At 40.1% G+C, this 27,987-nt stretch overlaps 2 protein-coding genes across 6 annotated transcripts in view; one reads left to right on the top strand and one right to left on the bottom strand.

Annotated features, from left to right (window-relative positions):
• Positions 1–5,253: 5,253 nt before the first annotated feature.
• Positions 5,254–7,879, top strand: ABRA (actin binding Rho activating protein). Its single transcript, XM_053466878.1, has 2 exons — positions 5,254–6,026; positions 6,776–7,879. Exons 1-2 carry the CDS (start codon positions 5,326–5,328, stop codon positions 7,254–7,256), a joined length of 1,182 nt encoding a protein of 393 aa, XP_053322853.1. The 5' UTR covers positions 5,254–5,325; the 3' UTR covers positions 7,257–7,879.
• A 2,800-nt stretch (positions 7,880–10,679) lies between these two features.
• Positions 10,680–27,987, bottom strand: part of OXR1 (oxidation resistance 1) — a 137,994-nt gene continuing 120,686 nt past the window's right edge. For 2 of the 5 annotated variants that reach the window (XM_053465959.1, XM_053465961.1), the window contains 7 exons: positions 27,478–27,649; positions 26,035–26,197; positions 14,959–15,084; positions 14,211–14,363; positions 13,430–13,525; positions 13,032–13,105; positions 10,680–12,184 (listed from right to left, as the gene is read on the bottom strand). In XM_053465959.1, coding sequence (XP_053321934.1) covers positions 12,049–12,184; positions 13,032–13,105; positions 13,430–13,525; positions 14,211–14,363; positions 14,959–15,084; positions 26,035–26,197; positions 27,478–27,649 — 920 coding nt within the window. In that variant the 3' untranslated portion in view covers positions 10,680–12,048. Of the gene's footprint in view, positions 12,185–13,031; positions 13,106–13,429; positions 13,526–14,210; positions 14,364–14,958; positions 15,085–17,550; positions 17,632–23,943; positions 24,292–26,034; positions 26,198–27,477; positions 27,650–27,987 lie in introns of those variants that run through there. The other 3 variants (XM_053465958.1, XM_053465962.1, XM_053465960.1) reach the window with 3 other exon arrangements.

Here is a 27,987-nt window from a genome sequence, read left to right as displayed (position 1 = left end):
TCCAAAGGACATTGTTTCAGGACTCTTGGTTTGTTCGAATGCAATTTTGCAAATCTAAGCCGTGCTGCCATGTTCTTTTTAGAGAGAAGAGGTTTTCTCTTGGCAACCCTTCCAATCAAATCATACTTTTTCAGTCTTTTTCTAATTGTAATGTCATGAACTTTAGAATTTTGCATTTTAACTAAGGCCTATAGAGTCTGAGATGTAACTCTTGTTGTTTTGGCGATTTCTCTGAGCATTGCGTGGTCTGACCTTGGGGTGCATTTGCTGGGATGTCCTCTCTTGGCAACTGTCTGGAATGTTTTCCACTTTTGAATAATCTTTCTCATTGTAGAATGATAGCCTTTAAATTGTTTATAAACTGCCTTATAACCCTTCCCAGATTGTTGGGCAGCAACAATTGGTTCTCTAATATCATTGCCGATGTCTTTTCTCCTTGGCATTGTGTTAGCACACACCTGCATGCTCCAGACCAACAAACTTCAGCTTTTTTAACCCCTTCAATCCCAGGGGTTTTTGGTACCTCAAAGCCCAGAGCAATTTTGCCATTTTTGGGGTATGTCGGTTTAGCGATGATTCTCTTTTCCTGTGAATAGTGTACCCATGTAAACTATATATCGTTTTTTCAAGGAGAGATAGAGCTTTCGTTTGATACCATAGTTGGATGATTAGCTGGAAATTTAGAATGAGAAATTTAGTAAAAACTAGCGAAGATTAGAAAATTAAACTAATTTTTTTTTACATTTTCCCTCTGAATCCTCACAAAATTAGGTAAAGTGATGGAAAATCCCCTCCAAGTTTATTAATTCAGGTGTCCTGATTTCAGAAATACCTAATTTATATAGATTTTCCAGACTTTCCCAGCACCAGGGAGCATACTATAAGGTGTACAATTTTGTAAAATTTGTATGCCTATGGCTTAACGGGTTTGGGGGTTGTGAACGGGGGCAGGAGGGTTATACTGGCTAGATGTTATGCTAGGGCAATGGGAAGTAAGGTTTTTTAATAATTTTTTTATTATCTTTTTTTATATATTTTTTTTAATTTTTTTTTTATTTTAATTTTTTTACATTTTTTATATATTATTTTTACACAGTAATGGTTAGAGGTCCTCCTAGGGACCTCCTGAACATGCCAGTGATGTCACAATGACATCACAGCCCACATTATAATTTTTTTTTGTATTATTTATATTAATATTTTAATGATTTCTTTAATATTATTTTTTAAATGACTAACCGTTTTTTTTTTTTCTGCTTTTTCTTACAGGACGGGAGGGGGAGTGAGAGAGATGGTTTCTCACTCCCCTCCCCGCGATCCCCCTGCACCGATCACACTGTGATCTCTATGCAGGTCCTCACAGACCTGCATTGAGATCGCAGCGTCTCTGTGCCTCATCGGAGGGCAGGATATCCCCGCAGGGGATATCCTGTCCTCCGATGACCTTCCGGGTTACGTCAGCAGTGACGTAACCCAGAAGGGAATGCCCGATCGCGCGTTTCAACTGCGCGATCGCGCGATCGGGCACTTTCAACCGTAACAGCTTACCGGCTTTCATGCCGGAAGCTGTTACGGGAGATCGGGCAGCAGAAAGCCGGCAATGCCGGCTTCTGCTGCCAGGGGGGAGTCCAGGCTGTCAAACGACAGCCTGGTCTCCCGTGCAGCGGCATGGTTGTGTCCCTGACGCTGCACGAAAGGCTGGACGTACCGGGACGTCCATAGGGGTTTCTTTGTGGGCGTTTTTTGGACGTCCCGGTACGTCTATAGGGGAACTAAGGGGTTAAAGGTGATTACACTTGCTGATGACCAATTAATCAAGGGCATTTGATTAGCAGCATCTGTGTGCTACTTAGCATCTTAATTCATATTGCAGCAGTAGTTTTTCACACATGGCGTCTCCATTTTGGCTTTATTTTGTTGAATAAATCATGACAGTGTAATATGTCATGTGTTGTTGTTCATCTGAGGTTGGTTCTACCTAATTTTAGACCTTCTAAGGAACAGATGATGGTGATTATGTCCAGATAAGTAAAACTATAGAATTCAAAGAGGGTGTACAGTTGTTTTCACACAACTGTATATAGGCACTACCATTGAAACATTGAAAAGTTTTGGGTCACCCTGATCTATGGGCTTCCTTAGATCAGGCATAGCAGGAGACTGACTAGGAGCAAGCGCCATTAAGATCCCTTGCCCGCAGATTTACAAGATGGATACAGACTGTATCAGAATACAGTCCATGGACAATGGAAGGTTGGTCCTTAGGCTGTAAGAGCTGCGTTCTGGAGGGTGATGGACTACAAGGGAGATAAGGGTACAGGGTTGGGGGCGGGAACATCTTTAAGGGCGTTATAGGAGCAGACTAAGGAGGCGATTAGGATGGCCAGGTGAGGTTAGTTACGAGGAAGCTGCGAGGGAAGCAGCCTCAGTGCTAACATTTCAGTTCTGTTATTTCTCACCCTGCCATCATGAGGCAAGGTCATCGGTGGGCGACGATAAGCTCTAAGAAGTCTTCGCTTCAAAAGTCAAACAGTGAAAAGCCTTCTAGCAACTGGAGCCAGGGACTTGCCCACTTTGGAGCAGATTGGCCCAGCCTCAATTTTTTTTTTGCCGCTTTCTGGTTCTTTGGTAGCAGTTCTGAGAATGTGTAGTGGTGAAGAAGTGATAACTTGGTTGTGGCTTGCAGCCATAATGCACCTTACTGCATGTCCCAGGCATCAGGCGATAAAAATTGCGCACCCCCACTTTAAAGACTTAAAGTGTGGGGGAGGTGTAGCCTATAATGGAGCCAATACGGTATATTTGCACACATCTTAATTAGATTTAAATGGGAATTTTCAATTTCTAAGTCTTATAAATCAGCTCTGGATTAAAAGGAAGGTATATTAAATGTCAGCTGGGCTGTGAAGGAATGCATCTTCAGGTGGGACACGGAGGGTTTGTGTAACATTTTAGATACAAATATAAATAGCTTATATGTCAGCTCCTTCCCTGAGATCCGAACTGGAAGATATCCACAGCTGCCACTCTCATTGGTGCTCTTGCATCTTAATAAGATGACTTGAATTTTGCCCAGAGGCTCCAGAAACGAGTGTCAATGACCAGGTCAGCGTTTGAATTGAAGCCAGAAGTAGTGGCTCTCCCTCTCTTGTGAATGCCAATTTGTTAGAAATATTCAAAATTTGCACTGAAATATTTTTTTATTAAATGTTTTTAATTTACATATAAAACAGGTTAAACCTGAGCAAACTAAAGCTTAGGTTTACACAAATCTGACCCAATAATCAATATTACCACAACGAACTCTAAACTCAAAGTAAGTATTTAATTTATGGATATTCGGGTAATTACGACGGTATCCATTCCCATTTAATGTGTAATCAGCAGTTAAGCGGGCTTCTCAGAACTATAATTAATTTCATGCTACAGACAGTGAGTTCTTTCACACATGGGTATGAGCAAAGAGAAATGGGTGACTCAGTCTGTAAGACACTGACACCATCAGACAGCTCCTTATTATATTCAGAAAATGACTTCACTTAACTGTGTCTAATCACTTACACGCAAATTAACTTCATGAGTAAATATATCTTTTCTTACAATGTTATGTTGGTACTTGTGCAATCCATGTCATTTGTTTCACGTACATCATGAACCTAATGTATTTTTACATTCACCCGTGATGATAATGACCCATTGAATACAGTGACTGTTTATAAGGCTCTTTGGAAAGCAGTCAACTTTTCTCTGTCGCTGTCTTTGAAAAGGACAATGTTTTGCACCAGACCCCTGTTGTTAGACTGGCGCTCAAGAGGCATTGGGAACAAATGTTTCCTCTACCTGCAAAGGTGCTCTCATACTGCTGAGCATTTGCGGAGTAAATCATGCTGACAGGGACCGTACATTACAAATTCATGTTCCGTCCCTATACCTCTGCACCGAACTTACTTTGTTTCCATTATCACTTTTCTTCTCTCACAACTCTAAACTTCTTTTTTTCCACTGACTAGCTGAGGTAAAGATGGCACAGGCAGGCTGTTTGGGGGTTTATGATGGCACTGATGAGCTGCTTGGGGGCAAATGCACTCACAAGCTGTTTAGGGTAAAGGTGGCACTGTGGGACATGTTGTTTGGTGAATTTGGGGTGCCTGGGGCATTTTTTATCTGGGTTTTAGTTACGCCCCTGGCTTCTGGTTATTCCTTAATCTCAATCACCAGTACATTGGCTCCAGATAATGCCAGGATTAAACCTTGCATGGGGCAGTTTAGTGTTGGTGGACCAGTGGAGCAAGTGTGCTGCCACTGACTCTATCGGTTCTTCAGAACAAATTAAGCATAATATGCAATATGCCAAGTGAGCAAAGACCCTTGTACCCACATGGGAGGTGTCCTGATCTAGGCTTAAAACCTGTACCTCAGGATTTTTGTACAGACCCTACCATGCTTTATAATAACCATATATTTGCTTCTGTAGGGTCTCTTGCTCTCTGCAATTAAAATGTTAAGGGAACAATTTTATTAATCAAATAATATTGTGCCAGAATGACCTGTCATACAGGGCCCCAAGGTACTTAGAGATGGCTCCAGCCTGGCTGCCAAATAGCTTGGTTTGCACAGGCAGGAACTCCATTGTTAAACTAATCCCATTAACAGGATGGCTGCCAGGGGGATATTCAGTAGCTAAAGGGGATTAAAGGTTGGGTTGTCTACATGTACCTGTTTATCAATGTTGATTTATGTTAATGAAGTTCTGTGGCTATATGAGTCCATGTTTTATATCAATAAACTGTTCATTCCTGCTGTACTCAGTTCAAGGTAGTTGTGTCTACTTATTGGGTACACATAGCAGGGTTCCAAGGTGCGCATGCTGGCTGGTGCTGGAAGTGATTCCGGGGACAACAGGAGGATACTGGGTGATCTCTGGGAGTTACTACAGCTCTCTTGGTGAACCCGTTACAAATATAAACAAATGTCAAAAGAGAACCTAAGAATATTCTTTCTAGAGTCAGTGGCTCTATACTAACAAACAATGCAATGAGTTACATGGCAGCACATGGCCTCATGCATTAGGTCTACCTTGTTTATCATCTGAATTTTCCATCAACTGCTGTAACGAAATACGACCCTATGATCTGAAAAAAGTAACCGGTGTCACAGTGTGTGCATCTTAGGTTTAAATACTTGGCATATTTTCCAAATCCATAAACCATGAAGTCTATTTAAAGCCCAGTGACCCTTCATTCAGCTGTTAGAACTGCACTCGGCAGCACAGGATCAGGCTTTGCTTTCTTGGTTGATTGAAACTCCAAACTTCGAGGTAATGCAATGGTGCCCGAAGACCTGAAAGCCATGAAACCAGCACAAAGAGCCATCAGGAAAATTAAAACAGCAAGTCTGGTTTCAAGCTTAACCAAAGGCTGGCAACAGTGGGCATCAGAGCATTCAACGAAACAAGCCCAAGAACCTTCTGGATGGGTTCCAGAAGCTACGGAAGACCTTCAGGAAAGTCTAAAACCATTAAAATCAGAGCTCAAGGGCAAGCCTCTGATACTCTCTAAAACCAAGATAGAGGACTTTAATGGCTCTACCAATGCAGATGATGGAGAAACACAAATCAAAACGAAAACGGTGACCAAAACCTTTTTAACCAAAGCCCAAGAAAAAGGAATGGATATTGGCGCCTTGACTGAAAGATACGAAAAAGATCCTAGTTCCCAAATACAAAATACATATAATGTGATGGTCGACAAAATATTACAAGGCTCAGTCTCTCCGACGAGGAGAAGGAAGTGTTCAAACCTTGTCTCGCAGCTCACAAAAGAATGGAAACAGATGGAAAAAGATGGAGAAGATGTTTCTGAACTACCAAGCCCCTTTGAAGAACCTATATGCCAAAACGGGGGCTTAGAGGAGACTGAACAAGTAAAAATGGTGGGAAATGAAAAGTTGGTAACAGGAAAGAATAAAGACCATAGTATGGAACAGAATGAAGATGCTGCAAGAATCAAGCGATCCTCTTGTTCACTGTAAGTTCTTCCATTGCTTACAATATATATCCTATATAACCACTAAATCCTCACTGAAGAGGTAAAATATTGAACAGAATTATGCCACGGCCTAGTTTTTTGACCTCTTATTAAGCTAGAAGTGAATATTGTTCCACATCTCCCATTCATAACCATAAGAAAAAGAACCTAAATTGCAATCCCTGGTAAAAAAAAAAAAGAGTTGTTGTTATAAATCATGCAGGTCATACATTTTAAAGATATTTTCTCTAAATGGAGAAGAAAATGCCCCGAAACCCAGAAGAGCATAGAAATTTTTACCATTATTCTGAAAACTGCCAATTCCCATACAATTTCATTATTACTTATCAAGCCAACAACTTGTTTCTATACGGTCACTGTGATAAATGTAATTTAAAATTATTTTTGTCCCCATATATTTTAGATTAGTTAGATTTTAAATGGAAAAAATATTTTATATTACCAAGAACAGATTGATGAAGACCTAACAGATATAGCTACCCAACTGTAGAATGTATGAAAATTGTATATAATTATATCTCTCACTTCATTATCTTAGCTTATATCAGGACTATATATATATATATATATATATATATATATATATAGTCCTGATATAAGCTAAGATAATATAAGATATTATTAATCCTAAATACTTTGTTCTATGGAAGATGTCATTTGTAATAATACTGCCACCTGGTGGTCCTGGTTGGAAGCAGCTAACATTTGTATTCCTTTTTGCTTTTTAGAAGTAATAAAGCAGTAGCTGAACTTCACAGCATCAATAAAGCCTACAAGAAATATAGCCCTGTAAATAACATAAAAGGAAAATGGGAAAAATGGTCAGATCAACACACGCTGAGTCAAAAACTAAATCCATTCAGTGATGAGTTTGACCATGAATTTGCAATGTCCACCCGACTTCAGAAGGGCGATGATGGTTATGGACGCCCAAAAGATGGAACAAAGACAGCGGAGCGTGCAAAGAGGGCAGAGGAACATATTCACCGTGAGATGAGGGATCTATGCTTCATCATTGGGACAATGGCTAAACCCGGGAAGGATGGAAGAGTTCGGGTAACTTTTGGAGAACTTTTTGACAGATATGTCCGAATTTCTGATAAAGTGGTTGGAATCTTGATTAGGGCCAGAAAACACAACATGCTGGATTTTCCAGGAGAGATGCTATGGCAAGGAAGAGATGATCATGTAATAATTACTCTACTGTGACAAGAATAACTTAGCATATTTTATTTTATGTTTGTACAGTTTGGACTTAAGAGAAAACTCTTATTTTTGTGAATACACTGGAACTAGTTGTGACGTCAGCATGTCATTTTTCTGACACTTTTTGACTTTTATGGACGTTTTACAAAAAAAAAAAAACACTAATGTCTTAACCTCTTTGGATGTATTCAAAGGCAAGTTCTGTGGACCTGACAAGTATATGTATTTCGATTAAATTAAATAGTTATTTTTAGTGATCTGGCTTCCACCAAAGTATATGGTTTGCACTAAATGTTGCTTGTATTTGGTTCTCTGAGCCCTGATTTATTACACAGGCTGCAGTATTTGAGCAGCACGTAAAAGTAGAGTCAGGGACAGAATGTTTCCTTGAGCTACCGACGGTCAGTTTGTATACTTAGCCAACCTAGAAATCATCTTGGCAAACGTAAAAGTATTTAATCTTTCGTGCAAGGACGCCTCTCACATGCTTCATTTTATACAGTGCTGTGAAAAAGTATTTCCCCCTTCGCGATTTCTTCTATTTTTGCTTATTTGTCACATTTTAATGTTTCAGATCGCTCAACTGATTTTAATATGACAGAGAATGTGAATAAACATAAAATGATAAAATGCAGCTTTTATATGACAATTCCATTTATTCAACCTAAATACTTAATTAAAAACAATATCACCGGTGTGAAAGAGTAATCGCCCCCTAAACCTAATAACCGGTCGAGTTACCCTTGGCGGCAACAACCGCAATGTGATAACTGCCAATGAGTCTTTCACATCGCTGTGGAAGAATTTTGGTCCCTCTTCTTGGCAGAATTGTTTTGATTTAGCCACATTGGAAGGTTTTTGAGCAAGAACTGCTTTTTGTGAGGTCATCTCACAGCATCTTAACTGGGTTCAAGTCAGGAGTCCGACCAGGCCACTCTAAAACCTTCTTTTTGTTCCTTTTGAGCCATTCAGACGTGGAGTTGCTTGTGTGCTTCAGATCATTTTCCTGCTGCATAGCCCCACTGCGCTTGACCTTTAGAGACACAGGTAGAGGTAGAGACACAAATTTGTGGTTCCTTCAATTATAGCAAGTAGCCCAGGTCCTGAAGCAGCAAACTAGCCCCAGACCATCACTCTACTACCACCGTACGAAGTTCTTATTGTGGAATGCTGTGTTAGCTTTACGCTAGATACAATGGAACTCATGTCTTCTAAGTCATCAGTCCACAGATTATCATCCCAAAAGTCTTGGTGGCCATCAAGATGATTTTTGGACAAATAAGAGATGTTCTTGTGTTCTTTTTGGCCAGCAGTGGTTTTCACCTTGCATCCCATGGATGCCATTTTTGCACAGTCTCTTAGTTATTGTGGAATTGTGGACCTTAAAGAAAGCCTGCAATTCTTTTCATTTTAGTCTGGGTCCTTCTGTGACTGGATAAGTCCTCAATTTTGGTAGGCTGGCCGCTTCTGGGAAGGTTCACCACTATTCCAAGTTTTCTCAGTTTATAGATAATGGCTCTCGTCGTGGTTTGCTAGAGTTCCAGAGCCTTTTCTTATTTTCTATCCCTTTTCAGACTGATAGATGTCAATGACTTTGTTTCTCCTCTGCTCTTGAATTTATTTAGCTCAAGGCATCGTGCGATGCACTTTGAGACCTCTATGACATTACGTCAGATGCAGACACCATGTAACTGGTCAATTTGTTCTCTGCATGGGTTTTTGGCCAGGTGCAGTGGCCACGTTAATATACTGAAGAGAGCCAGATTTATAAAGCACCAAAGAACTCTTAGACTGGCTAATATTATCCATTTGTTTGTAGAATGCCACCAGTAGAAAACACAAAGGGAGCACAGAAAAAAAAAATCTCAAAATAAGGATAAAATAAAGGAAGAAAACCCCTAAAAAAAAAACAACTAATGACCTAACACCTTGCCAGCCCAACTTTGTTATAATGATCTAATGTTTATGTACTGTAATTTCTGTTGATCCCATTGAAAAGATCTAATTTTGTTAAATGTAAAAACTATTAAAATATCTGTCTTGTGAAACCATTCTTACCTTACAGCATTTTTTCCTCACCTACCTCAATCTTTTGCACAGTACCCTATACATAAACACATATATATATATATATATATATATATATATATAATACACACAGACAAATGACAAGTATTCTGGTGGGTAGAATGACATACAAGTTGCTTTCGTTTTTCAGCTAATAGGCACGTAGCCGTCTTCATTATAAAGATGAAAACGGCTAAAAACGAAGATAGAGCTGCCGACCCAAACATTATTTGAGTATAGATAACAGATCTGAGCACCAATAATCAAACAACAGCAGTTTATATTTTTTTTTATATTTTAATCGTAATTTTAAGACAGTTAATAGTTTTGATGGGAAATGTGGCTAATTAGCCTTGAAAATCAGATGCAATGCATTTAGAACAAGATAGAATATGAATACGTATCTCCTAAATCTGCAAATCTGGGCTTTAAAGCCAAAGGTTTCAGGAGAAATTAATTTACGTCAAGGGACAGGGGGCACTTTAAGGTGTTGTAGACCCAGTGCAGAGTTTTTACTACAGCGGGTCCATCTAGTCTATAGATAATTAAACCATTTAATGACAAACTTAAACACACACACACACACACACACTAAGAAAGCGCTGCCAGTGGACAGATAACTGATCAATTATCCTCACAAAGTCACAATGGAAGCAGTTTGGAAGCACCGACAAGAGAACAAAGATGGCGCAGACTAGCTGTTTGTGGACACAGGAGGCACAGGCTGGCTGTGCTAACGCTGCAGAGCGGCAAGCCTGAGCACCCTGCTAGCTAGCTGGACCCTGGAGAGTGTCATTGTGTATCCCATTAGATCACCAGGGAACAAGCAAGCAAGACCTGGGGTGCAGGAAGGTGGGAGGAGAATTATATTCCCGCAAACCTTTTTGTGGGTGTTTTTAAATACTTTAGGTACACCGCTAATGTCAATATGCTTCTGGAGATGGGGTCTCCAGAACTATGCACGATACTCTAGCCGAGGCCTGACCAGAGATCTGTATAGTGTCAGAACTTGATGGACGCATGTCTTTTTTGAGCCTATGTAACTATATAAGAACCACCTGCCTCTTCCTCTTAATGCCTCCAGCTATACAACACCCAGCACAGCGCCTGCTTTTTCAGACGCTTTATTGCATGTCTGATTTCCTTTAAGTCCTCAGAAATAATTACTCTGAAGTCTAGTTCTTCTGTTGTCGTTTACACAGCAGTGTCCCCAATGCAATATTTTGCCCTTGATTTTAACACGTCCCCGATCACGGCTCTCATAAACATCGGGGGTATTTATACCACGCATAGCAGAAGTTTCTATTTCAACAATTTTTGAACAGCAACCAATATTAACAGAATCCAGGACTACAATAATATTGTACATGTATTTTATTTTCTATATATATTTATACATATATTTATAATTATATCACTATGACCTTATAGTACTTAGAATCCATTACAGGATTAGTAATAGTCTTAAATCCACAAAGACAATAATAGCGCTGTGGAATACCAAAGGGAAGGAATGCCGTTTCTAATGTATTTACACATTCATTCGTAAACATTGAATCTACAGACCTATACTAACAGGAGCGGAGCGCTATGTACACCGAAGAGGTTTATTTTATGCCCTATTCACATTTAGCATTAGCATGGTATAGAATGCCTTCCCTTTGTTACCAAAGCAGTATATTTATTTATATATATATATATATATATATTTACTTTTTTGTATTTTTTTTCAAAGATATTCATGTGCTATACATCTAAGTCTATAAAAGCCATTTCTGGCTTTTTTTTTTTTTTTTTTTTTTTTTTTACTCCGGTTCTGAAAATAATTTAAAGTGCTATAAGCAACCCGTCAGTCAATACTTTTCTATAAGAACATCTTTACTTTTCAACATTAATTTACAAAAATAATATACATACTTGTTGAACGGCTGAATCTTCAACACAGAGATAACTGTCACATTTATTACCGCAATTTACTCGCTTAACATAGATACAAGCTCTGTAATTCAAAGTAATTTTGCGGAGCAATTATTGCACAAAAGGCTTATTTCCCTACAAAAACAGATACGGATATAACCTACAGACTTATTTTCTTATTTTCGGAGGTCACATGACAGTCTGAATAGTCCACAAATACAGGTTACAATATCATCTACTTATAATTCACATCAGTCATGGTGTGCGATTAGGTAATAATGTACAACATATATCTTACTTAGTACAAAACTACATTAGTTTTTTTATTTTTATTTATTTTTTTAATATATTATTTTTTCTCGGCATGTTTCATCTTGAGCTTAATTCAACAAAAGATAATGCCACCTAATCGATGCAGTCCCTTATATATTCCGATTCACATTTTTTTTTGAATGTTCCCTCTTTTGGTAAGTATTCTTCAAAAAGAGTAGAATTTGCTCCAAAGCTTGCAGCCTCCGGGGTGAAGAAACGCTTATTGTCTTTAACGAAGATATGTGTATCTCTAAGTGTGTATATGAGCAGATGACCGAGAAAGTGACAATATATAACATTCATTAGATTAGTCAAGTTAGCGCGTCACTCAGTATTGTCTCCTAGAAATAAAAAATAACTATGGTAAAGTATTAACAAAAATACAAATATAATATAAAGGTAATAATAATATTAATAAGCTGCAGTGGAGCATTTCAGACCTGTCCAGGGATGAGGAAATACTCCTTTAAATACATTTCCCCCGGTTATATTTACATCTTCATTCAAATGCCCAAATTTCAATGTCTTGAACAATGAAATCCTCTTTCTTTGAAAGAATAGAATTTCCAAATGTTTTGCAAGCGTGACTTCTCCCGTGATAAAGATCTCCGTCCAGCCAAAGTGCAAATTCTCCTCTGGAATACAGAAGTCAACAAATAATACATTCTCATTTAGACCGAGGCGCACCAAAAGACTAGTGCGCTAAACATTCATGTTCCTTATCTTTCACTTAAAAGATGGAACAGCCCAGCCGTCGCATGCACTTTAATGTATATGATAGCCGAGTGGTCCGTTTAAGTTTCCATGGTGCCCGCATCTCTATGCGCCGCTCCCACTCACCTCTCCTGACTTATCTACTCCTGTGATGGCTCAGTGAGTGCGATAGTGTCGCTTAATGAGACCCCCCAGTGCGCATGCATGGAAGGCAATCCCACTGATCTCAAGGAGTCAATCAACAGCAGGAATCCTCAGACCAAAGAGGAGGCGTTCTGCGGCAGCTCTGGAGCTGCAGCTTCTACCAACCTTTTTTTTTTTTTTTTTACATTTAAAGAATGTATATTAAAGTACTCACAAAGTACCTTTATATGCATTCTTCTTTGGTGAGGCTGCCTGGGACATTGAACTGTCCCTTTAACGCTATTTAACCTTCAAAACAACATTGGCTAAAATGTCCCCTTCACCACTACATGAACTACATAGTAATGTGTTAACCTCTACCTCTTCTGCCGGAAGGTTGTACCACTTATCTAAAATAAAATGTCATGTCTTCTACTAACAATCCCCCCCACAAAACCTTGTGAAAAATGCATGTTTTATATATAATTTGTCAGCTGGATCTACTATTGCTGTAGTACCCCTGGATGTTAGTACTTGTTTTGGTTTACATTTGTGAGGAAGATGGATAAATTGTTCTTCTCTGTTACCAAGTTATATGAATTAAGATATTCTCTTAAAACGAACCAATTTGGAATGGCTACTTACCCTCCGCCACCAAAAGCTAATGCGTCCATATCCCCTTTAATAAAGAACATATTGTCGCCAGTCCATTTAAAGACCTGGAATGAAAAGAACATACATAACTAATAATGCATTTACTAGATAAGTAAAAAAACTGAAAATAAAAGACGCAGGGTTACGCAAACTTTCGAGATCTCAGAGGTCTCTTCTTTGGAGGGAAGCTGTTTGAAACACTTCCAGCGTGTAATTTTTTTCATGGCAGGTGCACTTTATTCAAAGCTTTTTAAAAAAGTCCAAAATTGAAAAGTAGAACAACTGAAACTATAAGTACTAAAATAAATCCCCTTCTGACGGAGTGCAGGCGTAACAACCCGGTGCATGGTACGCAAAAACAAATCAGAAAATACCAGCGGCCAACTTACCTCAAACTCCGGGCAGAACGTGAATAAAAAGGTCTCTCCGGTGCCATAAAAACAGTCACTCACTTTGAATGGTTCAGATGCCAAAGCACCAAATACCTGCAAGAAAAGTTCTGGGGTCAGAACAACCAGAATACAAACAAACAAACAAAGCTTAACAGATAGAGAACAGAAGAATCTCCTGATTTACGCAAAAAGTCAGTCAGCCGACTCTTACATCCATAAAACACGCTGCTTCTTGGCAGTTCTCTTATTTTATGTTCTTTGTACGCGGCCCAACTTTACTTGATCTGTATGATTCGGGACATTACTTGTATCTAGATGAAGACGCATTGTACGGAGCTTCTACTCCATCTTATCTCATTGGCGCAGATTGGGAAGGGACCCTCAAAGAATCTGAATAGAATATTCCTAAAGAACTCTTTAGTAAAGTACAGTACACTCCCTCTCAAAAACACATATTTATACCCTTACCTTTATTTCTTTTTCTATCCCTTTCTTTCTCTTTTATGCCTTCTGTTTTATTTCTTTCTATCCCTTCTTCTCACTTTCTTTCTTATATGCCCATATGTGGGTGGAGAAAAAAAGCAAGAGGGAACACCATGCAACATTGACATGGAGGCCAATTGAGGGGGTAACCAGGCAATAGAGGGGAGCAGAGAGGAGAAGTACATGGGATTACATGTAACTGTGGCAACTGAAATGTTGGACAGGATAGGGGCACAAAATCCAAGCCTATTTTATATTCATATATATATATAGAAACAAATAAAAAACTAAGCACCTGTGAATCGCTGTCTTTAATCACCAGGAGCACCGGGGTGTCCAGTCCCAGCATTGTTCTATACAGGGTTTTCAAACTCATTCCATGCTTGGCTGTGCTGTAGACAAGAGTCCACGGATAACCGATAGTTCGAGGAGGAAGGTGCTTGGTCATCTGTGGAATACCAAAGAAACAATCTGGATCACTTGACATCCAATATCACACCGAGCACGAGAGAACTGGGGTACGGCGCTGCCTCTTTTGAGTGACATTTCAGACAGCCAAAGAGGGTTAATTAGCGATTGCAGCTAGAATGGGGGTCTACAAGACTGCGACCGCTTGATAGCAATTAACTATAAATATAGCATGTACGTAACACATGTACAAAAAAAGTTTACAAAATTCAGCTGACAGAAAAAGAAGATCATAAAGGGAGGAAAAAGAAGCGCTTACCAGGTATGCAGAGCATTTAATTAAATTAAATCTGATTTTTAGAATTTTTTTTTTAGTGGGTTGCTGTTTAGGAAATGGTTTACTTTTATTTTTACTGAGACGGGGTATTAGAACCTTTTTTTTTTATTATTATTTTACTTTCACTGATAAAGAACTAAATATTAGGAGAGAGAATCTACTGCAGCGAGAAGGGACATAACTCAACAGACATTCCCCTATTCTCAAAGGGATGTTAAATCAGAAGGTACTATTTAGTATGTAACCCTCTACCAACTACCGAAGAATGAAAACCAAACAACATACAGATATCACAAACCTTCTCAATCTGATCAACCTGCAGGAGTTGACTGGGATCACTGAGATGCGGCCGAAAGGTTTCCGGTTCCAGTTCGGTCCTAATGCTTGCGGCCTGCTTTGGGTTCACGTCTTCCCTGGTTGTGATCTTTAGAGGATATATTAAAACAAACGTTTAACGTTAATAGTAGACACCGCGGTACGAGAGACCGCCACATGCTTAACTAAATTCTAAAAGCAAACCAATGCATTTCAGAGCCATCTCTATAAAACCAACGTATAGGATTGGGGGCAGCATTTCAATTAAAAGAAAGAAAATAAATAAATACATTTATATATCTCTATCTATATATTCCTAGGGCGGAACATCTCCTGCATACCAATGTAATATGAATGTTAATTGACAGGTTTTTAAGAGTCTCCGAAATGCATTTCATGAATTTCATGCGTACAGAAACTAAAGATTCCTTAAATAACATGCTTGAGTTTTTCTAAATGATACGAAAATCCCACCGGTTATCAAGAGCAGCTTACTAAATATATCCGTTTCCGAATCCGAAAGAACGAAGAATCCGCAGCCTCGGGATAAGAATAAATCTGTGTGTTTTAGCAGATGCCCAGCAGCTCAGCTGGAAGGAGGCAGCCGATTATATAACCAAAAGTCAAACTTTACCAATTCTACTTATGATTCCGAGTGAAAATAACCTTTAACGGCTCTGTGTATAAAAGGCGACCCTTCTGGATCCAAGAGAGCCGTTAACTATTATAAGAGTTAAAGACTGCACTTATTTCAATGTAGCGGCAAACGTTGCACTATTCAGCGCGGTCTTATGAAATGTTCTCCATGACGAGTTTGGTTAACACTCACGTCTGGTTTGGACCCAAAGGCATTAAGTATTAAGGCCACCATGTGCCAAAGAATGGGAGCATCCAGAAGGGATTAACTCATAATAAAGCAAGATAAATTATGCAGGCAGCCTGCAAACACTCCTACTGTAACAACTACGTATATATGCGTAAGAGGAACAGTCTGCTGACCCTTCAGGAGCTCAAGAGGTTAATATTATTCCTGCTTTACAACAGGTACATTACAAACACCACAGATAGAAGCTATTACTGCTGCTACAACTGACGTTTGCGGAGAGAGGGGGGTTTAAAGGGACAGTCTGGTGTCCCATACAGCCCCACCAACAAACAACGCTTACTAAAGTACTTTGTTACTGGAATATTATTTAAGTCCAGCGCTGTGTACAGGAACGTGGGCCGACGCCGGCAAAAACTGGGGTTTATTTGATTTTGCTCCAGTAAACGTTCTGTATCTGTGGAGCTGGGGGGGCATCGTTACCGGTCACGGGGTGTTTGGGGTGCCAATCGGATTCTTTACGGCAACGCTGACGCATTTCCCCGTAGACTGCCGCTAATCAGCATTTCCGGCTGGGTAATTAACAGCGAGCCCTGTATGGTTTCCCGCAGGCTGTGTGATATGGAGTCGGGGGGGGCAGTTGTCTAGTACATTGGGCTCAGATAACAGAGCAAGAATTCTGCTCCAAGGTGACACTCGGCTATCGGACGCGTTAAAGTGTAAAGTACTGCAAGGACGGGCAGAAAGTCCGGTCCTCAATTTTTTTTTTTAATAGTATAACCGAGTTCATTTTGCGTGAACTCCAATTCCTTTTAATTTGCCTCATTTCCTACACATACATACATACATACATACATAGTCTTGCAGACAGTAACATGCTTTGGAGTCCATGCAAAATGCTCTGTAACAAGCATTTAATCTGAATACAGAGCATTTAACGTGAATATAGAGCTGAAAAGGTCCTTTAAATCCAGCTCTGTTTAGGCTTCAGGGACGATGCTTTGAATAAATAAACAGTGACAGCTACGCCACCTTTTTATTAAATATAATAAATATCAGTTTATGTAAATAAGTCCGCATATCAGATCAATTAATAAGAACTCCAGATATTTAAAGTTTGCTAAATCTCCGAAAGTAGTAATAGAAAACGAAGCTGCCCGTTCAGACGGCTTCCTCGGCAAATTCCGGAGAATCAGCAGTCAGGAATCACAGCAAAAGCACGAAGTCAGCAGAAGTCGCACAACTGTGAAAGCAAGCCCTGGCCGTGATTGGCATAACCCCCCAAAGATAATAATAACAATAAAAGGGGGATAATAAATTCTCTTGCTTTCATCAGCCGGCTTCACAAACAGAAAACAGTAGTCTAAAAACACACAGCGACAGAGAACCCCAAAAACCAGCAAAATCACATCTATATTGTGGACGATTTGTCAGATTTTAACATCCGCCTATCAAATCCACATCAAACAAATCGTCCACAAAAGGTTCATATGAGAGAAAGATTATGAATTTTAATCTGAGATACTGACCACCAAAAAAAAAAAATATTTAAAGCTGCTATGCTTTGCCAAAGGCTACCTGATGGGCAAGAATAGGCGGCAGCTGCCTAAGTGCAGAAGCAGGGGCCAGACCCAGCGACCGTGTGCGCACGTTGGAAGACGCTACAAAAATCACTACGCTACAAAAACAAAAACGTGTATTTTTTTTTTGTTAATTAGTTCTCGGAAACGGGGTAGCTACGCAAGAGGGCACCTTGAGACGTCTGCAGAGAGTACGCAGCTCCTCAGTATTTAAAGCATCGATCCTGCGGTGATACTCGGCCACAGATACTACCTGAATACGGAAAGAGGAAGACAATAATTCTACCGACAGCAGAGAGGGAGAGAAACAAAAGTTAGAAGACAGAGAGGAAAAAAAAAAAAAACAAGCAGAAGATACAAAGAAACAGCGACGCGGCTGAAGAGGTCAACGGAGAGTCTGCTCGCCATGAACACGGCTGGATGTGAAATGATTTCTTCAGCAAAGATATGCGAGAAAAACGGGAGAAAAGTACGACAAAGCAGATGAGTGAACTGGAAAGTGTTAATGGACACATAGGCAGAGAGAAAACAAACTTTCTACGCAGAAAAAAATAAAATTATATATATATATAATAATAATTAATATATATATATATATATAAATAAATAATGAAATGAGCAGAACTACATGTATGTTAGGGAAGGATATGGAATGACAAAATTGACACATAAGTATGCAAAGCGCCAACAAATTAAGCAAACATTTCTGAGTCACAAAGAAGACAAAGAGAATAAGAAAGAAACCATCTCGTGGAGTAAAAAAAGAAGATTTTAACTAAATAAAATAAATTGTGGCAAAAGGTAAGAGCTTGTGGCAAAATGTGTAATTCTGTAATAAAGGGCATGCGGTGCTCCTCCAGCGTTCCCGGGGCATCCGTATTAAATGCAAAACCCAGAGAACGAGAGAAGCTTCGGAAAAGTTTAGAATTAGGAAACTAAAAATCCTATGGGCATCTGGATCGACGTGATAACCGGACTGCGCAAAATACCAACTACGCTCTTTAAAAATAAAAATTGTGAAAGGATGTGATCATTTGAGAATCAACCCAAAGTAGTAATAAACATATAATATGTATATTTTTCCATTTTTACTCTTTAATGCAATACGGTTCAGAGCTCCCTTTTTTTTTGCTTCTTAATTAAAGCTGGTAGTAGAAGCATTATTAAACACTCATCTACAGACACCGGACAAGCCAGAAAGCTGGTAAATTCACCTATTGCTTGCGAGTTGAGACTAGAGAAAAGAAAGCAAAAGAAAAAATATAAACGAGCAGAACAACCCAATCGACGAGCTCTGCGAACGCTAAACGTTATCCGTCCTGCGCTGGGCTGGAGATACTCGGCAGGCGTTGGAGTTTCCAACATTCCAGAAGTTCAATAAACAGAAGGAAAGCGGATGAACTTTTCCCCGGATAAGTCGGACCATCAAGCTGTACATATTTTTCATACCGCCACCACTTCATGTTTCAGTGATGTATATGCGCGTGTATAATTATATATATATATATATTATACATTATACACACACATACATGTACACACTACCGCTTAAAAGTTTAAGGTCACTTTTACATTTTCATGGATTTATACTTCTAGCTGTAACAATTATAAAAGTATTTATAACAATCAATCAGCATTTGAAACTTATATTTGGATTAGCGAACACAACGTGCCATTGGAACACAGGAGTGATGGGAGTGAAAAAAGGGCCATTGGAACACAGGAGCGATGGGAGTGAAAAAAGGGCCATTGGAACACAGGAGTGATGGGAGTGAAAAAAGGGCCATTGGAACACAGGAGCGATGGGAGTGAAAAAAGGGCCATTGGAACACAGGAGTGATGGGAGTGAAAAAAGGGCCATTGGAACACAGGAGTGATGGGAGTGAAAAAAGGGCCATTGGAACACATGAGTGATGGGAGTGATAAAGGAGCGATGGGAGTGATAAAGAGCCTCTGTACGCCTATGAAGATCTTCCATTAAAATCAGCTACAATAGTCATTTACAACATTAACCCTGTCTGTGCTGGATTTCAACAGACAAAATTTGCTTTTCTTTCAAAAACAAGGAAAAGTCTAAGTGACCCCAAACTTTTAAAATATTCAATACAGCGATAGTTGAGAGATTGTCCAAATAATCGTGTTAATGTCTAATAACGGGTGTGCTTGGTATATTGGTGTGTATATATATATATATATATATATATATATATATATATATATATATATATATATATATATATATATATATATATATATATATATATATATATATATATATATATATATAGATTGGTATTTACTGCGCATTATTTTAAAAAGTACGAATAATTGTCAAATTAATGATTAATGAAGCATTATTTACCGGGTGAGCTGTGGGCTGTACAAACAGAGGCCAGTTAGAGCAGATATTATATATTGCTGCCATGTTTTTTTGTGATATTTGTTTTTCAACATAAACTCGGATTTAGTCAAATGTGTCTCATGTCAAACAAAAAGAAAAACAAATAATCGTTACACATATGGCAAGGAAAAGCAACACCACACTTTTAGATTCTTTTACTAACGGATGAACATCTTAATAGTATTCACGCACACACGCTGCAATAGGAAAGCCAGGGAAGCAACCGCTCGCGGCTCTAATATATATATGATCGAGGAAACGCATATCTTCGCATCATAGTAAATCCCAGCTTCTCAATCACTCTCAAGATTTAGGAAACACGGTAACCCGTTTCAAGATCTTTGTATGTAATATTACGCCTTTAGTAAAATGTTATTAAATACGTAATAGGGTGTAATAGTACACACAGATTTTATATCGGCAGGGAGAGCACTTCTCTCATATATAGGCGGTCCGGCTCTCCTGGACTCTCAGATCTAGTGGTAAATACACTGGTAACCAGTAGCACCGTCCCCACAGGGACTCCGATAACCCGCTGCGATCAGACATGCAGGGTTGCAGTACCCTGCTTCCCGATCCCCGTGCGATGCAGGTATAGTCGGAAAGAGAGAAGAGCAGAGAGTTTCAGGATTTCCGGGATAACCTTTCACTGGGTGCCAAAAGTAAAGCCGCTGTGACACTTGCAGATTATAAGCAGCAGCTGTACGTAACGTGAGACGGTCTGAAGCAGCCATTCCCCAATCTGCCACCACGGAAAGCCCTGTCCATCCGTGCGAAACGTAACAGAACGCAATGCATAAGAAAGTCTCCAAAAACCAGCACTAAATACCTCATACTGCTTTCCTGGAATCAACTAAACAAATCACGCCGGGGCACTTATCTCGTAACACCCTATTAACATAACAGCCTTAACCGGAACGCCCCGCTAAACACATCGCTCAGAGCTCAGGGGCGTGCAGACGGTTTCAGAGCTCAGGGGCGCACACTTGTTCTCCTTTGGACACCTGGTGGCTCCATCTACAGGCAGTGAGAGCTGCTGATTGGTCAGAGATTGATCAGCAGCCTCAGAAAAAGGTAAACAACAAAAAATAATAATAAAAAAAGATTGCGGCATGTAATAAATAAAATAAGTCAACAAAAAGTGTGCCAACAGGCGGCCGATTTATAGTTCATTCAGCTGGCAACCAGAAAAAAAAACAACTGATCTCTGCTGTCACGCTCGGGATTCGACAACCCGCTACCCCCTGGAACGGGGATGTTGAATTTTGTGCCCTGTAACTTCTACACACAAAAAAAACACATAAAAAGCTACACATGTTGGGTTCTTAAGACAATATCATGCAGTATTTTGGTCAAATGAACTGGTTTGGGCACAATAGGAAAAGACTACAAAAAAGTTTTAATATATTATGCATACTAAATCTTGGATTATCCATCTAAAAGTGGTATAAAAAGAAAGCTCTGTCTTGAAAAACATAACGTGTGTGATTTGTGTGGGTACACGTGAAATGAAAAGGAGAATCAAGGGTAAAAAGGCCCAAAAAAACTTAGGTATTGGAGATTCTATTACAGACATTGCTTTAACTCATCTCTCTCCTTATGTTTGGAAATCGGATATAAAAGATCAGTCGTTTAATTTTTAAAAAGGCTGATCACAAAAACATAAAAAGAAATAAATTGATAATAACCGCCAGCTCCGATACCCGCAGATGAACGGCTAACGTATTCAATCCTCGGAGAGGAACGACTGCTTTACAGTAACAGGCCTGCTGACGGCAAAGAGTTAAGCGGCAGCGTGATGGAAAAATAAATTGCAGAGCGCTGGGTTGGCTCAGACGCCGTTCCCTCACTACCCAAATAATAAATAATAATAGGACATGGTAACAAACATACTTATTTATACCTCTTATCCTATATAATTAATTTATATACCGCCATCATTCCTTACAAACAGCACGTCCTTGAATGGACTCTCTCTTTATGTTCATGTTATGGATGACAAATCATTAAACCGATGCAACAAAAGGGAATATTATATCTTGAATATACACTGGCTGTTCTTAACCCCTTAATGACAAAGCCCGTACATGTACAGGCTCAAAATGCATTGTTTTCAATGGGTTTAGGAACCGCCCATTGTCCTTAAGGGGTTAAAGGTTATTGCCAAAGATAATGACAGTGATGTAAAAGGGGTCTCCTACCCCCAGCGGTGCAGGGATAGGGATGAACCTAGTAGCCACTGCCACACAAGCCAGGAAAACAGGTCGGGGGACTCTTTAGCTAAGAAAATGCGTTTTTCCTACAGAAACTTGTTTCTAAGCGAGATAAAGCACTCTAACTAAATGAAAGCGACACATCCGCATAGAACATAACGGCGTTAGATCTAGCGCTCACATCACAAATACATTCAGTTACTGAAAGCAGCCGGAGCGCGGGGTTTCGGCTCGCCAATCGATGCCATTGTTTGAAGATATCTACTTTAAAAAAAGTTAACTTTAAGGAAGGGAAGATTGGAGGCAGCCTGTGGCCCAGCTTTCTGATGTTAAGATACCCATAATAGACCCATATACATAAATGTTAGTTATTTCAATATTTACACACAATTACATAAGGATAATTTTTTTCTTATGAGCCGGAAAAAAAAAACATTTCTTTTTTTCTTTACAAAATTTGGTCCAAAAACTTTTCAGCAGGAGCCGTGTAGGAAGGCAAAGCCGCGCGGGTTAGCGTTAACTTTACGTTTTGGCTCCACACTGAAGAGCAAAGTACAGATCCGTCATAAACCAGTATATAAAATATATATAAAATTTTAAAAAAATAAAATGATTATTTGATTCCACAGCCTACACTGCCTATAACGGCTTGTGGTTACCATGGCAACCAGCAGTGTTGGGATGAAATTAAAGCGCCAGAATGCTACCATCTGATCAATTGTAAGATCCGCTGGCCCCTATTGCCACGCAGAGATCTAGAATCATTCGGCCCTCCCCAATAAAAATAACGTGAAAAATAATAAAATAAATGCAGCCAGACAATAGGAAAAAAACACTAAGCTCCATGTTTCCTTGATATAAATATATATCTCGCTACCATTCAAAAGCTTGGGTCACTTGGCTGTTTCACATTTCTAAGTGACCCCAAACTTTTGAAAAGTACATAATGTTTATTTAAAATATTCTACATACTGAATATTAGCAGCGCTGCCAGGACAGTGCCATGCAGTAACCCTGACATGACGCAAACGGCAAGGACATTTCTAGCCAGAGCGCCCTGCATTATCCCTCGGGGTACGCGGCCTAATCCTGTATATTTATCCGGCTCCTGATTATCTTTGGACAGCGTGCTACGGCGGCAGCGACACGCAGGGGGGGTCTGGGGACGGATAGGCCGGCTCTGTGTTATTACACATTGACAGAGGTTATTCATTAATCTACCTTTATTTAACGGCGGGAATTTCATAACAAATTCTCATTCACAAATGTAAACACGATGCTCCACGCACTGCCCTGTCTTAACACAGGAATAGTTAAAAGGTGCCGTTTACACCCCTCTAAAGAAGAACGCATAATAAAGTACTCTGTAAATACCCTAATATACCCTCCATCAACACAACAAAAAGAGAGCCCTTAATTGAGGTAGAAGCTGCAGTCCTGCAGCCACCCTCCTTTTCTGTGGTCCGATTCTTGCCAGTAATTGGCTGCTTAACCAGAAGCAGGAAAGTGCTCTTTTTGCAATCAATGGGAGCTCTTTCTGTGCAGGGGCCAAAGGGGCCGCTGGGGCCACAGCTTCCGCGGAGCCAGCGCGGGAGCTGACCGGTGGCAAGTATATCATGTGCATGGAGATAGATTCAGATCAACATATCTCCTGCGTGGAAAGAGCGGGGGTCTGCAGAATCCCCCCATTTATTCAGAAAAGGGAACGCTCAATATTTTAAAGGGACCGCACAGCCCTCCTGCACATGAAAGCGTCCCTTTAAACAAGCAGAGGGTGTAAAGCTGCCTCATGCTGCAGAAAACACCGAATGCGGCAAAGGCTCAAACACATAAAAGCCCATCCTGAATGTCCCTCACAGGCACCCGTCCGCTTATACAGATCCCCCACAAACTTTTCCTCCCTCCCCTACCAGAGCCGAGCGCAGACCCGACACCACCACATTCTAATTACCAGAGAATACTTGTGGCCTCCCGGCTGGTGTTTCCGCCCCTTCTTCCCATACCAGAACCGAGACATTTCCCTCTTAAAAGGCCTTCGTTAATTATTCACACGAGAGCCGCGCCGACCGTGCCCCGTCTGCCATCACGGTTCCCGATACAGGGTGCTCCTTGGTGACACAGTAACCCGGGAGTGATATTTCCATGATTGACAGCATCCCCGGCTAGTGAGAATCGTCCCTGCGCTGGTGGGCGGGGCTTGCGGAGTACAGTTTGGTTGAAGTGTACATGACTCAGTAAAAAGAGGCTGATATTATTTAAAGGGACAGCGCAGTGCCTAACGCCGAATGTATTTACTGTCACCGCGTCCACGTAAACATTACATGAAAAACTAAACCATCAATAACTGATCACAGAAAAGGAAAAGGTTAGGAGGGTCACAGGCTTAGAGGCAATGCAAGGCAGATAACTGGACCGGCCTCCCAGCAGAGGTGGTAGAGGCTAGTACTGGGAGGGAAAAGTCAGATCAGATGGGCAGAATAGTTCCAGTTTCTGTGTTTCTATAGAACATGTAGAGAGGGTCACTTGTGGATAAAAAGTCTATTGCAACGTTTGCAAATCATAAAGCAAATACAGGGGTTAATAAGTTAGGCAGCGCTAAGGAGATATTTACTTAAACACAAATACCCCATACACATCCATGCGCATGGAAAGTATACTCACAGCAAGCTGAAAGGAACTCATTGTTCGGATGCATTAGGACAGAAATCAAATCACCCCGCCGGTTAAATCAAATTACTCCGTTACACGGCTGTAAAGGGATTTATCTTCACTTATCTATAAATCACAGCCTACAAATACACCAGAATATATTACTTTATCCATAGGCTATGAATCACGGAAAATATCGCACCGTGGGGTTACAGCAAGGGGTTAATTTACCATAGAGGGAGAAGGGGAGGGGGCGCCAGTATTTAATATCTCAAAACATTATGTTAAGTTTAAACATTAAAATGTAAAAAAACAACAACATTTTAACCAAATATAAAGGGCCTGTTCCACTAAGACAAAACAAACGTCACATGACAACCAAACATTCCTTGTGGTTAATGAATATATATATATATATATATATATATATATATATATATATATATATCTAAGGGGAGAACATGTTACATGAATAAAGAAATAAAGAATAAACGCACTAGACATTTTTTTCTCTAACTTGCTATTTGGTTATAAAAGTGTTACATTTCCTTTTTTCTTAATCTACGCTTTTCTGCCACAATTGTACCTAAATCTGTTTTAAAAGTAAAGTTTTTTTCTTTGCCTATTAAAACGCATTCTATATTTTATCTCCTTGTCCGGCGTTGGCTGCATTGATGGGGGTGCGTTCGATAGACAAGGCCCAGACGGGCACACCGAGCTAATGCCTGTTTTACGGCATCAGGTGGCCGCTAGCCTTAAAGTGCCAGGGCGCCTAAACCTCGCCAGTCCGGCCCTACGTTAGCCTCCCCAACGCTCACTCAAGCTATAGCTGGCGAGTCTCCAGAGCTGCATACAATATGATTAGAGAATACTATTACATTTAGCTTTATTATATTCATGGATTGCAAGAAGCAGAATAGGTTTCAGCGTGTGCAAGAATGCCCGTACACGTGTATATCTATGCACACGCAAATCAGCTCCAGGCATCTCATACCAAATGCAGATCCCGCCATGGAGATAAATCACACATAAGACACACGGACACGCTCACCTGCTTTTACCTTTATAGAAGAAAAAGTATGCAGAATGATAAACAAAACGTTACACAGGAAATAGATTATTGTAACCCATTATTACACGTATGTAGACATGAGACACATGTGACTGATACTCCTGGGATGTACAGCTAGCCACAAAAAAAGCCAACTTAATTCACGGGGAAAAGTCCATGAAGTTTTTACGAATCTCTAACATTCTCATTTTAGAGGAGAGACAGATTATGCCCACAGGTCACGCTGTGAAGGTGTATATTAAATTATTAATTTAATATTAAATTACCTGGTCCTGGACCACCACGTTCACAATATAGCAACCAAAAGTGTGCATTAACTACCTCCCATAATCTTGTGGCCGAGTCGTTGGCAGAACACTCCAAACCTTCCTCCTCCTCGTTCTTCTTGACTACTACAAACCCCGGCTCTCTCGACGATTCCCCGATTTCTTCGGCATAAATATCCGGACTCCACTGAATGAAAAAGGAATACAGGTGATCCGTCCTGAAATATAAAAAGCGAAGACAGCATGAAATCAGTTCTATTGGCATTTTATTGTACAGTCTTATCACTGTAACCATAAAAAAGACTGTGACCCACTTATTATCAAGTAAATACGGTAATATATACTTATAGTGTCGATATTTTAAAAGGATATATCATGGTCAAGTTAACAAAATGTAAGTGATAGTCACCTAAAAGCCCAGTTATTTTTAGAAGCAGATCAAGGGCTTTATTAAAATTAGGGACCCCGCCGTGTTCGTACATAGCCCAAGTCTGGGCAAAGACGCTATACGGACAAAAGTATTGGGACACACTTCTTAATTATTAAAGTGTATAAAATCCAGCACCTAGCCAAGCTCCATAGAGACGTGGTTGGATGAATTTTGTTTGGGCCGCACAGAGCCCTGACCTCAACCCCATCGAACACCTTTGCGATGAACTGGAACGGAGATTGCGAGCCAGACCTTCTCATCCAACATCAGTGCCTGACCTAACGCTCTACTGGATGAATGGGCAAAAATTCCCACAGAAACGCCCCAAAATCTTGTGGAAATCCTTCTCAGAAGAGTGGAAAAGTTATAGCTGCAAAGGGGGGACCAACTACATATTAATGTCTATGTATTTAGAAGTTTCTGTTGGTGTAATGGTCAGGTGTCCCAATACTTTTGTCCATATAGTCTGTCTCCTGAAAGGGATGATCTTGGGCATGAAAAAGCGAGGTGACTTTCTTACTCCTGTAATAATCTAATCATCAGCCAACACTGCCACACAAATTACTTTCATACAGCAGAAAGGGGTTAAGTTACAACAAGAAACGGAGCAAGGTTACGATAGACGCACAAAGGAGCAGCTTCATTACATCTAGAGAATCGGGATCAGAGTACTAATTTTACAAGGTTGACAGAACATATTTAATTAAATTATAATGAAAAGCCATAGAGAGATTCAATCTACAATGCAGTTTCAGGGCAAAGAATCAGGGGTTCATCAAGATCATAAGAGCATGCGATCAGATGGCGAAACCGAGGTAGAAGCAATGTAAGTTTTACTGGATTGAGAGGGTGGTAAATAATAACAGCCTCCCAGCAGAAATGGTATAGACTAATACAGTGAGGTATTTTAAACATACATGGGACAGGTATAAAGCTATCCTGGAGACGATCCCCTCGCTAGCCAGCCTGATGCCCTTGTGGAAACGGCTATATGGTCACGTTAGGTCATGTGGATTAGAAGACTCCCCCTCGCTGGCGCAGGTATATCTGCGGGGGCTTCCGACGTACCTTTCATGAGGAACAGCGAACCAGTACTCCAGCTTGTCTCTCTGGGCATACTGCTGCATGGACGCGCTTGCTTGGGACACAAAGGTTTTCCTCATTGGCTTCCCGACCCTTAAACATAAATATCGGTGGGATCGATGTCTTCTCTTTTCTTTGGCAACAGCTGAATAAACTCCTGGGGTGGGGGGGATGCGGTGGTTAAAGAGAGAAAAATCACCAATACAAATTAGGAATGACACCGATAAACACGGTATGGAGCGCTCTTAAACGTGAAAGACCGCATCGTGTCCGCGCCCAACACCTCGGATAACGGCACAAAACCCAACAAGGAAAGTCAAACATGCGTTAAATAGGCATGAAGCGACGGGATTTTGGAGAAATGACTCTCCCGTGGGAGGCCTTACACCGTGTTAATTGATAAACACGCAATATTAGGAGAAGACCATTGGGATTGGTCCTTAGAAACAAGAGCCTTGAAAGTTTTGATGCTATTATTATTATACTGATAACAGA

This window comes from Spea bombifrons, chromosome 5 (genome assembly GCF_027358695.1).
Source record: "Spea bombifrons isolate aSpeBom1 chromosome 5, aSpeBom1.2.pri, whole genome shotgun sequence".
NCBI classification, from domain to species: domain Eukaryota; kingdom Metazoa; phylum Chordata; class Amphibia; order Anura; family Pelobatidae; genus Spea; species Spea bombifrons.
This window is presented reverse-complemented; position numbering and strand designations above follow the sequence as displayed.